Raw genomic sequence first — 14,046 nt, forward strand, 5'->3', positions numbered from 1 at the left:
TGATAGACATCAAGAAATCTTATAATATTGTCAGGTAAGTATCTTTAAAAAACAAATATGCTCATCACATCATAAGAAACCATTTTGGGTTGATCAAAGTGAATAAGAAATTTCTTACACCAAGGCGGTATTATCCAATCTACCACAACATACTTTAAGAAACATTAGTGTTAGATTAAAATATTTGTTTCATGTCTATTCTTCAAAAGATAATTAAAATAGTGTTTTTCCAACAACGGTATATAAGGGAGTCATACAATTCAAAACACCATTTTACCGGTAGTTACAATATTCACCAGCTCCTTCCTTTTTTCTTCTACTCTACAAATAGGTTAACTTTATAACTTTATAAAGGTGGTATTTGACTTACCACCATATGACAGACTCTGGGAGAAACTAATTGTTACATCAATCAATTGTTGTCTCCTTAAATTGATTACAGCATTGCACAACAGTAAGGGCATAAATTAAGGGAAATCTCAACGCTGATATAAGTGAACCTAACCCCACCCCCAAAACCAAGGATATATTAACCAAGGATATATTCTTGTCCCTTGATTGTTTAATTTGTGTATTAACAATACTATTGAGTATTTTTGCCAAGCCAGAATTCCATCTTTCAACTTTTGCTCATTGATCCATTTTGTCATTCTTTATGCTGACAATATGACCATCCTATCTCTGTCTCATGTGTGTAAATACGTTAAAATTCTATTGTCTTATTGCTTTAAGGTGGTACCTTTTGTTTAAATGAATTACACTTATCAATATTTACCATGTTAAAAATTAAACATGATACATTCATGTAATATGTATTGATGAATGTAAAAATAACAAAGTTAAAACGCTTAGATATTAAAAAAAGTAAAATATTTTTCATGAAAAAAATCCTGACTTTCTAACAAAAAAAAGGAGAAGTTTTTGAAAATATCTTCAATATCAGGCAAATAATTTTGGTTTCATGGAACTCCTGAGAGAGTGTTGGGGGATACCCAGGAGCTTCCAAATCATACTATAAGAAAAATTGCACTAAGGAAGTTTTTGGTAGTCTCAAGGAAGCATTTTAAGGATTTAATTGCTTGTAAAATTACCCAGAGATTTATTAAGCAGGTCAAAACCTTTAAATACTTAGCTGTTTTTTCTTAAATCTTCTGCCTATTACACTAATTAAGAGAATGAGTTTAATCTAAGAGTTCAAACAGCAATGTTATTATTATTAAATACACATATGGTATTAACTCAGCCACAGCAATTAAACTATTTAAAGGTAAAGTTCTGTATGTGATATGATACAGTACAGTACTCAGATATGCCTCTAGAAAGATATATCAATCTTAGAAGACATCCAATCAAAAGTCCTAAAAGTTAACACATCCTTTTTTCAACTCTTAGTCCTCTCATATGGCTAGAACTGGGCTTCATCTGTTCTGGACTTATCTGAAATTTTATCATCTCAGATTCTGGTCGAAGCTAGTCCTTTCGGGAACTTCAAGTGTTCTTAAATTTTTATTTACTAATATTAATGATCTCCTGGGTTCAGCATCTTTCTGGATGGAAAGTTGAGCCCCAAGATAGTTTGCCTAGATTTACTTGCATATTTAATAGTGAATTTTCCTTGAGATCCCCTACCAAATGAAAAACAACAATTATATATCTAAGTATTCATATCTATTTGTTCAAATGTTGAAATGGGAGTACTTACCTACTTGGTTTAGCCATAATCTACCATATAGATCCTGTTCTTAATCTTGCCAATACCTCCCCCCAGGTATTCCCCTCAGGTTTAGCCCCCACTATTATCATCTTCAATTTATTTCAAACACTCATTATGAAAATGGCTTCCTGACACACCATTTGCTGCCAACTGACGAGAGGTTTATAATTGGAAGAATCAAATTTATTTCCTTCCTTACGAATGAGAAAAAAAAATCTTGCTTTATATACCAATTGTCTGGTATTGATCTGGTTTTATTAATCTAAGTAAGGACGGCAGCCAGAAAAGGAGCCACCAGTCAGCATTAGCTTTAATTAATTTGGGCAGACTTGAAGACTTTCCAGGATTCAGTTGCTATGCAAGCTCTTAGTTTCCAGAATGGAACTGGGGACCTGTTCTGAGAAAAAAAGGATGGTGCCCTCTTCTGGTTTTGATAAAAAGACTTTTATATTATCAAAGATCTTTGAAAAAGGACAAACATATTAGACTGCAGTGATTAGGTGACATAGAAACCAGTTACCATGAATATTTTCTCATGCTTAAGCTAAAAAATTCAGTCTTTGGTTTTGCTTCAGTATTATGCTTCCTATAAGCAATTAAAGGCTTATATTTTTAAGTGGAAAAAGGAATCTATGAAAAGTGGATGGATGGATGGATGAATTTATATTGTCTGTATAGAACTAAAAAATCTGACTCAACAATCTGGGGGAAAATGAATAAAAGAATGAATGAATTTATTTACTTACTTATTCCGTCTATATAGAATTAAAATAATACGCTCCAAAATCATTTGTGCAATCCTCATTACAGATCAAGTTAAATCACTAGCCCTTTTGATATTAAAAACGAAGATTTACAGTTCCATACTTCAGTTCTAATTTGAAGTGAATTGTTAAATTTAACATGAGTTTGGACATACTGTACAACTGATGTTGGATCTGTTCACTTGGTTCAAATGACACATCAACCACTTTCCTGGAAAATTCTCTTATTCTCTTGCACTGGCAGAATATAATTTGCTAATGTAACAGATAAACCAAACAGCCATTTATGCTGTTGACTTCTGCAAAGAAAGTTGAGTTTTCATTCCTGATTTCTTTTCCCATGAACTTCGAGAAATCATGGAGGATGAATGAAGAAATTTTGAAGGGCTATTCTTCCCAAATCTGAGGAAGATGATAGTACTTAACATTTTTACATACTGTCACAAAGAAGGTATTCAATGCCTATTCTCTATCAACCGATAGGGCTTGACACAAAATAATAGGTGGCAGATTGCATTTGAACAATTCAACAATCCAGCTAGAGATTGTTATTGTCACTGGATGCATTGACTGGGGAGTCATCTATCAGAGATGTTTTCATTGGATCCTCTTTCAATTTGCTTTCTATGTCACACATTTCTCCATTTCATTTATACTTTTCCTCTGTATATTATTTAAATAAACCATGACCTGTGACCCCTTAGTCTTTAGGTCATTGCATCTGCATCTTGATGTAGCACTAGTCCTTTAAAATATTTTCCCCCCAAAAGCTTTTTATTCCATTATAGGCAAAGCTGGAGAAAACAAATTTCTGCTGCTATCAAATCTCAGATTGCCTGAACTAATTTCAGAGGATCATTTTTCACTGCCAAGAAAGCACCATTATGGGCAAAACTGCATCCTAGCCAAAGTTGTTTCCTGGTACTTATGATGGATTATAATCCTACTTATGTAGGGCAGCATGAAAAATGTTTTCATTAAATCTTATAGGAACCCATTTATAACTTTGCTGCTATAAATATGCTTATTATCTTAAACTATCATCCTAATCTGGGACTTGTTCTCCTCACAGCAACTTCAATTAACAAAATATACTAAATAGCTTAGTAAGGGAAATTTGTTTCATTTTCTTTAACACAATGATATAATCTAAGACCATCACATGAAGCGCTCATGAGGCTTAATCATTTTGCCTGTTTTTTTAAAAATGTTCTTAGCTTATTTATTGGGCATCACTGCCTCTTTTAATAGTTTAAAATGTATAATGAACAAGATGGTTACTATTTCCAAGCAGCTGTTCTGAGATATTTATATATAAGCAGTATGCAATTTGAACCTTAGTCAAATTCTTTCTATGACCCAAGTGCCAAAATATGTTATATTGCAAAACACTTACTTTTTTTCTACAAATCTATCAATCATTAACTTACATTAGGTTTTATTTTTGCATCTTAGAAATTCTATTCCAGATAATTTGAATATCAATAGCCAATTTCTTGAGATCAGATATCCAACTCTGTCACAGGACAGTAAACTAATAACAGTGACTGATTTTCATCATCTGCATTTAATATGCCTGTTTGCCATTTTTGGAGGAGAGGGATCTTGTCAATCACACTTCATAAACCCTTTAATTCAAGAGTTTCAAATTGTGTGTTGTGATTAATTTTGGAAGGTTGCACAGAGAAAGCTGAAGTTGGATACAGTGTTCTTGCTGTACCTGAATAAGTCAGTTACGTGTTCTATTCACTTACTGATTCTTTTGATTATTGCAGCCTTGTATTTTGAAGATCTATCAAGCCTGCTGCTATCTATTTCACTCACTCCATCTTTTCTTCCCCTATTTTTCTTTTTTTATTCTCTCCCCATTATAGGCCCTAGGTTCTGGCAGTGTTATCCAGCCAGGGTGCTCTTACTTTTTCCTTCCCTAATCTACATCCTCTTGTTTTTCCTCCATTGGCTTAAAGTTAAACTACAGGGCTGAAAGTTATTAGGGTAGCAGAAAGAGAAAGGAACTAAGTTGGAAGTTCAGGACTTTGAGATTTTATAGTGTCAGTGCCACAAGACTAGGGATAATATAAAAATACAGATACAGTAATCTAAACTCTTCGTTGCTTCCTCGATGTGGGAGAGAGAAGAAATGAGGCAGAAGAAAAAGTGGCAGCGGGCAGAATGGGTAAGAATGGGTAGTGGTGTGACAGATTTCAGAAATCTGGGGGGGTGCACTCTAGACAGATGCTGCTATAGCTATACCTTGCCTACTGACTGCCTCACCTAGTTCAGTGACTGTTCAGTTACAATGGTGTTGGAAAAAAAATAACTTACATTTACGACTTTTAATGTCCTGCAGTGACATGATTGCCATTATGGTTACCACACGTTATCCTGTGTCTGACCTGTTGTTTTTCCCTCCCCACTGCCAAAGCCACTTGCAGAGCAGAGAAACTGGAGAGGAAGGGATTACAAAAGAGTAAGCAGACATAAAATGGGGAATGCACTAGGCTGTTTGGGTAGTAACTGAGGGCTGCCACACCAGAGCATTGTCCCCATTATTTCTTACTCTTGAGATACCTTCCTCTCCAACGAATGTAAATACAACCATTACTTCCTTTCTTGCTATTTATCCCAGAGCCAGGGTGAGCTTCCAAAGGGCAGAAAAAAAGGGGAGGGGAAGAAAGCACAGTTGCAATCACATGCTTTCTCAATTAGCAACCACTTCACTTAATGACAAAACTACAGATCCCAATGAGGACTACTGTACTGTGAAAAACCAAAATGATGAACTATAAAATAGAACAGTCAGCCAGCTAGACCAAGCAGAACAAGAGCAAATTCTGACAGGGCTGCAGTTTTGCATCTGTGCAGCTCTGATAGCTTGCACACAGAACTGCCTTATGTAAACTGAATTTCATCCTTCCAGTAGCTATTGCTATATTACATTATGATTATCAGTATTTTAAATATTCTGAAGGGAGTCTGACTAATTTATTATTATTTTAAGAAGTCATGGCACCACAAAATTGAAAATTAATCACAAAATTGAAAATTAAATTATGCAAATATCTCTATTATTGCAAGGCTCTTTGGAAGCATAACAGTACAGAGATAAGCGTCTGAATTCTGTACGAGCTAATGCATTAAAGGTGATAAAAATAAAAAAACGATAGTATGAAATGTGGGATTTTCCCCTCTCTTCGAACTCTGGGTGTTAGCATAGCTCCTATAGAACTCTTAGCAGTTTAAGACCAAACTTAGTGCTTTCTTTATCACGCCCATCAGAATAGATGAAGCAGAATTTTCACTTTAACATTAACAGCCTTAATGAAGATGATGCAATTGCTATCAATAAGGCAGTACCATATATGCATGGCATGGAACAATTACATTGGTTGCAATCACATACACTACTAACAGCCATAACACCTTAAAAGCTCTTCAAACAACTAGGTGTATATTTAAAGGCCTATTATAACATGTTCAGAGGAGTTTAGTAGGTATCTTGGGATGTTTTCCACATGCTTTCTCTATAAATCATCGTGGTCTTTAATTACATGTAGCATGACTAGTATTACATTTAATATTAAATTTATTAAGACTAACCTTCCTAACGTTACAAGAAATCTAGGAAATGTGAAAATTATGGCCACATTAAGAAGAGCTATATAAACATTTTTCTTTTATAAAAAAAATATAGAATTCTTTCTCAATTTCCTCTATATAAATTTCTCAACTTTTCAAAATCAAAATCCCTGCCTCTTCTTTGATATTTTTCTCAATAATTGCCAAGGACTATTTGAAATATTTGTATTAGTTAATCTTCAAGATACTTCATTTTTAATTATAAAGCCTTCCCTTACCTGAAAGCTTTTTGACAACTGATAATAAATAACTTTTTAACGTATGCTTTGACTGCTTTTCCAAGTTGAGGAAGTGTCTTGATGTCTCACTTTCTAATCTTTCTTGGAAAATAATTAAATCCCATTATTAATTAGTTTTTTTATAGGAAAAATGCACAGTAATGTTTCAATAAATGAAACAAAGTGCTATATTTGAACAATTGCACAAATGATTGTGAATCTTCCAATTCATGTCTTGGTGTCTGCCTACTTCACTGGTCACTAATCTAGATTTTGACTGGAGATCAGGGCTCTACAACTGTACATTAATGAGGATGCTACACTGGTGAGTGAACTGAAGGTCTGAAGAAGCAACTATTTGTTCCTGTGCTGAATGACCCAGAACTGTCTACATTTCAGAAATTAAGTATCTCGGATGCAGACTTCCAACATTATTTAAAAGATAATAACTGGAGAATTTCTCTTATGAAATTATATTTCACACTATATTTGGAGATTCCAAATGCTAGGAAGATACAGTATTAGCTATTTAGAGAATCATTTAATATATAGAAATATCAGAGAAGGAACAATTATATGGTATATATCAAAGCATAAAGACCAAATACACTAAATGAGAGCATTGTAAGAATGTGCAAAAGAGGCAACTAAACATAAATAGCTTGTTGAAATGGGTTGCTACAGAAATATATATGTATGTATGTATGTATGTATGTATGTATGTATGTATGTTATTTTGGAGTTTAGTAATATAGAACTTATGGGCACATTTGTACTAGACAATCACCCCCCCCCCCAAGTTTCCTATGGTAGAGGAATATAACATATTATAGGAGTTATATGTTAACTCTGTTATAAGTTATTCTGAACTGTTTTTTTGTTTGCAACAGTTTTTAAATGGATTTACATTTAAATGGATGTACATACAGCTAGTGCTGTTTTATGTAATTTCTAGGATCGTGTTTTTAGAAAAATGTGTGCATGGTTCACTTTAGTAGAATCAGCCTGAAAGATTTAGAAGGTAAGAAAACAGACATTTCACTGCAATTGGGTTAAATAATAAACAAAAGTCAATCTTGGGCTAATTTTTTCAAAAAATTTATTGATCCTTTTCTTAGTACAAAGCTTTAGCATTAGTAAATTATGAAAACAAAATGTACCAACAGATTCTTGTTACATTATCAAAAAATGATAATGATTATTTTTAATGAAATAAGTGCTTTCTTCCTGCAGCAGCTGATTAGATTGTATCTTCAATACCATTCAGCTCTGTAAGAAAGAAAAAAATATAGAATCTTAGTAATAATATTATACTGTTAGTAAAACTGAAATTTTCAAAAACAGTTATAAGCAGAGTATTCTGAGGCAACAAATAGTGTTTTCAAGTCAATGGGAAGGAAGATAAACCTATTCTATTCTGTAAATATAAACCTATAGACATTAGGAGATAGATATAAAAAGCAGCTTCAGAAGATAATAATACAAGTAATGAATTTTATTTATCGCTTTTTTAATTCGACATATTGGTAATTTACCCCTGAAGTATGAATGCTGTAAATCAAACCATCCTAGGAAGAGTGAACATAATGTAGGTGGTTCTCCCATTTCTATATTGTGTCATCATATCAAATGCAATCTCCTATGCCTATGTAATTGAAGATGGGAATATAAAAATCATCTATACCCTATTTTAATATGTCATTGTAAGATCATAAAATCTTAGTGAAATTAAATATTTTACAACTTTTTATTAGTTACAAGGAAGCATTATGTGAAACTGATACACTTCTAGCTGGATAAGATCAAATGATGTATTCACATTAGTGGAAGTGTTTTAATCAAGGAATACAAGATACAATTCTGTTTCTTTATCAAAACTGAAAGGTATATGGGAAATTGCATTATTCATTTCTAATTTAATATATGTTAATACTTATTGCTATACAATTAATTTTGAAGTTGTTTATTATCAAAACAAAAATACAATGATAAAACTAAAAATAATTATTATAAAAAGTATTCATTACAAAGTAGACAGAAAGAAGTGATAAAGAAAATAAGTCATGATATCTGCTGAGGTAAAGTCTATGACAGATAGCCTCAAATAAATTGGGAAGGACTTATTCTAGAAAGCAGGTCTACTACAGAAAAGACTGTTATGAGTATCTTTAGATTGCAGAACCCAGAGAAGACCTTTTTAAAGGATTTTAGTGGTCATCCAACTATAATGATAGAGGCAATTTGCAAGATAACATTGCCAAATACTGTTGATTTTCAGATAGCAATAGGAAACCAGTAAACCTGGTTTGGTAATTTGCAGCAGAGATGTAATATGTATTTGTAGTACTTGTCAAAATAATTATATTGCATGATCACCAAATTTAGTAATTAGTGGCTGAAACTTAAAGGGAAAATGTACTGGCCTAGATAATCAATTGGGATTTCTTACCAGAAATTTTACTGGACTATTTCTAAGACTACCTAATGAAAAAGTTCCCACTATTTAAAAAGTGATCGTTTGTAAAGGAAAATTTGAGAAAAAACATTTCTCATTCTCTGTTCATGTACTTTGTAAATATAGAGATGCTATGTGAACAAGCCTTTGGTTAATTGGAAACTGGACTTCTATAAGTAGATTGAGAACAGGATCAGTGGAAACTCAGATATACCCATTGATATATGTCCAATTGTAATAAAAATGCTGAATAAAATGTTGCCCTTGCTGTTTCTTCATACTTTCTATAGGTTTTCTGATAGATTATTTCTTTTGCTAGTATAATCTTCTATATAAATAAAAATGTAAATATTCGTTTGTTCAAAATCTTAAATCTCCGAATGTTCTTCATCGATTGCTTTGAAATTTTGACACAACGTTGCATTCGAATACGCACGTGTTTTTATATACCTACTATTATATAGATGTCACCCCTGTGACAGGTAAAAACATGCTTTTTTTGAAAAACAGCGCCATCTGTTCGACGTAAAAGCAACACAAGCTATGATTTTACGATTCCAACAAGCATTGTGAACTTAAACATATTACAAACATGCGCTTTCTCTTTTCTTTCTTTTCCATTTAACCAGACTGAGCCACAGCAACGCGTGGCAGGGTACAGCTAGTGATAAATAAAATTCAGTTATCTTCCCATGAAGCAAAACAGGCACTTGTATGTTTTCTTTCTCCCAGACTTGATGCTTACTACTTGATGCTAAGCATGATAATACTGAACTGTCTGCTCTGAACTAAAACTGAAGAGTGTTTGTATACCCAACTTAAATGGTAGGAAAATACTATTGGGTATGTCTAGTTTAATGAACAGAAGGACAAGGGAGGACATGATAGCAGTGTTCCAATATCTCAGGGGCTGCCACAAAGAAGAGGGAGTCAAGCTATTTTCCAAAGCGCCTGAAGGCAGGACAAGAAGCAACGGGTGGAAACTAATCAAGGAGAGAAGCAATCTAGAATTAAGGAGAAACTTCCTGACAGAACAATTAACCAGTGGAACAACCTGCCTCCAGAGGTGGTGAATGCTCCAACACTGGAAGTTTTTAAGAAGAGAGTGGACAGCCATTTGTCCGAAATGGTATAGGGTTTCCTGCCCGAGCAGGGGGTTGGACTAGATGACCTCCAAGGTCCCTTCCAACTTTATTATTATTATTATTATTATTATTATTATTATTATTATTATTATTATTATTATTATTATTTGGCTTAATATGCAAATTTAACAACTCTTCTACTTGATGCTTCTTTGCAAATCTGTCATGTACACAAATGCAACAATTTGTACAATTACTTACTCATTAGCATTTAAACTTGCAGTGGCTTTGATGATCATGTAGCAGAGTGTCAGGGCACTTAAGAGGCCAAAGCTGGCAATAATAAACCATTCTTCTGTTGACAAAGGAAAGGGAGGAAATCACTCGTGGAAAGCATATGTCGATGAAAACACAGCCCTCAAAGATCAGAAGCAGAAGATAAACATTCTAGTCATGAAGCACCAGGAAGTGAAGCTCCAGAGGAAAGCAGAAGTTTAGCAATGGAAGATACTAGGTGAAGAAGGGTAGCCAAAAAGTTATGGGGAAAAGTGAAAAAAATAGGCAGTATACTTGTAGACTGGTTAGCAGACTCAAACAATTAGTTATAAAAGACTTGCTTAAATCAAATGCAAAGTAAGGAAAGCAGAAGCAAAAGTTCTACCTGCAATTAAAGACTGACAAAATTGATCATTTCCAAGTAAGTATTTAAGAGCATACACACATGACATGGAACTTGTAACTGTTCTTTGTTTATTTAGTCCATTTAAAGGCAGAATTTCAAGTAGAACCAACAATGCACAAAATAAACCATAATTTTAGTCTTAATATAATGCAACTTTACAAAATAGTATCTTATATAACATTTTTAACTGGCTGGTACATGGTTGACTGACCGTATTTAAAAAGCAAAACCTGAAAGCTTTCAGATAGAAATAAAATGCTTCATGTTTTTAATTATTGTCATCTGTATGTCTGTGTGTCCGGGGTAGCAAACAAAACTGAAACAGGTTACTATGGTTGCTTTTAAACATGTGTTTTGATTAAGTGCTTTTGACCGCTGAGATTTGACCTACATTTTAAAATACAAATTTATTCCATTTCTATATTTTTTTAAAATCAGAAAATGGTGCATTATTTTCTAAGTGTAATATAAACATGCAAAACATTTTAAAAAAATATTAATCTGATAGACATAACTTGATTCTTCATTCTGAACTTAGCCCAGTCATATGATTATCATACCCCTATCTATGATTATAGAACTGAGACTGTAGGAAGAACAAGCCTGTACTTTCAAGCTAGATATTGACCTTGCAAAAATGAAATGAAAAGACAAAAATTATAATGCCGCAAGTTAAAGCTCTCCAGCACCAAATATCATATTTTTACAGAAATCCTCTATGACAAAGATTTTTGTAACCAATTTGCAAGAAATATAGAAACATAAGTGCAAGCAATACTTCCCTTCTCAAATTACTTGGCTGTCTTCCAAGTATTTTTGTTTTTTATTTTTAATAGAGGAGAATATTTGTACTTCCGGGCAGAAATGAGGGGTCCTTAGTGCTCTCTGAGCTTGACTGATTTCTTGGATTGATATTACCTAGTTTGGGTCATGAAACATCTGCAAGAAGACAACCAACCTCAAAGAACACCAAGGGCCTCTCATTTAATTGAAATACATTCAATTAGTAAAATACTACAGCTGTGTTATAGGTTAAATTTGTATCTAATTTGACCAGGTCTTCAAGTTGATGTGACTTTTTGAATCAGACTGAATTGAAGACTCTAGTCAAAGCTGATCTCTACACTTGTATAAAATATGTCAAAACTCACAAAGTTGTTTAGCAAGAACTACAAAGATATTTAATGTATATTACACTTTCCTTGAAAACTGCATTATTAATTGGTAAACTGAAATAGAAACCATGTGTTACTGCTAAACTCATAAGGCTCATAAAATATTTGAACTTTCAGAAAGCAGAATGGCTGGTCTTACTAAATAGTTGCCATAAAGGAAAAGGTTTAGGGGAAAAAAGCATCCATTTTTTCAGAAGGCAAAATATTACCATTGCTATTATGATTAATTTATTGACCGGCTGAGGAGTATAAAAAAGTAACTTAGAGAAGAAATCATGTACAAGGGATGAATGGGTCCTGAACATCAAATCACCCTACCATGCAAAACACTTTTTTGCAAAAAGCAAACTAGCAATGCTTTGAAAACATCAGCTCACATCAAGATAGTACAAATTCAAAGAAAGAACACTCAGAGAATATAGATAATATTTTGTCAGTTTGGTTATTTGTTTTTACTTATAGATCTCGAGGATGTCAATAGATCACATGGAATATTAAATCCTTGTCCCTTTCAGATATTTAAATAGTCCAAAATGTGACTGACCTCAAGTTAAGGTATACAATAAATGCCTCTGTAGGAGTGATATGTTCCCCACCTTATTCTTAAGTCAATTCCCCAAATCATACTTTCCACTGGATGTAATTATTTCAAGTGTTGCGAGGTGGCCACAGTATGGTCCTAAAGTGTACAACCATTTTCCCCTAACAAAAACCAAAGTAGATTTTGCACGGTATGCCTCTTGTTACAGTCACTGGTCAATGATTTACTAGAGTACCCCCACTCGATCTATTAGTTTGAGTATGTAGACAATTAGGACTTTCAAATGACTCATTTCTTTGCTGCCATTTTCTCCATTCTAACATCTGCAGGGCTTGTTCCAGCAATATAAAATGCATTGGATGTAATGGCTTCAAACAATTTGTCACCATTTAGCACCTGTTGTTCAATAACTGGTCACTTTTTGTTGAATGAGTGGCTTGTCAGTGTATAATCAATACTGAACTAGCAAAGCCAAGACAGAGCATCTAATGATTGTCTAGCTTTAACAATGTAACAAGGTTTATTTAGATTAAAAAGAGTGATACAGGTATTAGAAAAACTGACTACTTATTAGGCTGGCAATTAAATTAAAACACAGGCAAAGCTTAGGACACCCTCTTCCATTTGCAGAATCAAAATACAGATCAGAAATTAAATCTTAAGTAGAATGTGAGATGATTGAATCACTATATAAACCTATATATTTCAGAGTGACCTCAGATCAAAAAGAAATGGATACAGGAGGTCAGTACCTTCTTTATCAGTGCCACTGGGAGCTTTGGGGATAATAGAGTTCAAGGCACTGACTAATTTGACTGCAAGCATAATAGGTAGTCAGTTTTTCTAATTCTTGTATCACTGTCTTTAAATAAACCTCCTTGTTGCATTGTTAAAGCTAGACAATTATCAAAGATGAATCTTCTTCTATTTGAATGTATTCGTTGATCATTCATTTCAATATTAAAGAGGAATGGTGCCAGCACCTTTTCTTCTGATAAGCCATTCCACTAAATTTATGGATGGTTGATTGTATTTGCCTCCAGGTTCTATACTAAAGTGGCAGTTTTGGCTGCGTGGATATTTTGTATTAGTTCAAAATCCTCTGTCAAATTGTACAACTTGCAAAGTAATATGTGATGATTAACAGGCTGATATGCTGCCAAGAGATCAAAACAGCATGCATGGTTTGGCATAGGAGTAAGATTGGCTAAAGGTTCTTTGGACCTGAAGGACCTTTGCCCAGTTTCAACAATGCTACAACACTGATTGTCTCCATGTCTTGAATAGCTGTTTCAGACGCTTCTGAACCATTCCGGCAACCATTTTATGATGCTCAGTCCAAGATATTTGCTCAATTTCCACATAATTAAGGCCAGAAACTTTACCAGATTTCATATACTTCATGGAATTTGCTACTTCTACCTCTTAAAATACTCATTTGATTCATATTCCTGCCATTTTTCTGTATTCTATTTGGAGACTTGCCATTTAGGGGCACGTGAGGGTATATCAATTCATTTGGCTGTTATACTATGATGTTGTTCTATCTTTTGACGGTCTTTGTTCATCTTTCTAATTGTACTCCAAACTTTCTTCTTGTTGGTTATGTTGTTATTCTCAATTCCCATCTAATGCTAAATCATTTTTAATCAGCATGGCTGTAAGTGGCCATCTACCCACTTGAAAGTAACACCCCCCCCCATCTAAAGGCAAGTTGAAATACAGAGGCATGTAGCTATCAATGTTTCATCCTTGACACTTATCTCCTATAGA

The 14,046-nt window shown here is 33.6% G+C and overlaps 1 protein-coding gene across 1 annotated transcript in view; it reads right to left on the bottom strand.

The window, feature by feature from the left end:
• Nucleotides 1-7,429: 7,429 nt before the first annotated feature.
• The window catches only part of RNF130 (ring finger protein 130), a 35,723-nt gene continuing 29,106 nt past the window's right edge, over nucleotides 7,430-14,046 (bottom strand). Inside the window, exons 8-9 of the mRNA XM_015825980.2 lie at nucleotides 10,137-10,230; nucleotides 7,430-7,604 (exon numbers count right to left, since the gene is read on the bottom strand). Coding sequence (XP_015681466.1) covers nucleotides 7,589-7,604; nucleotides 10,137-10,230 — 110 coding nt within the window. The 3' untranslated portion in view covers nucleotides 7,430-7,588. The remainder of the gene's footprint in view (nucleotides 7,605-10,136; nucleotides 10,231-14,046) is intronic.

The sequence above is a fragment of the Protobothrops mucrosquamatus genome, unplaced genomic scaffold (assembly GCF_001527695.2).
Source record: "Protobothrops mucrosquamatus isolate PMUCROS unplaced genomic scaffold, P.Mucros_1.0 scaffold_203, whole genome shotgun sequence".
NCBI classification, from domain to species: domain Eukaryota; kingdom Metazoa; phylum Chordata; class Lepidosauria; order Squamata; family Viperidae; genus Protobothrops; species Protobothrops mucrosquamatus.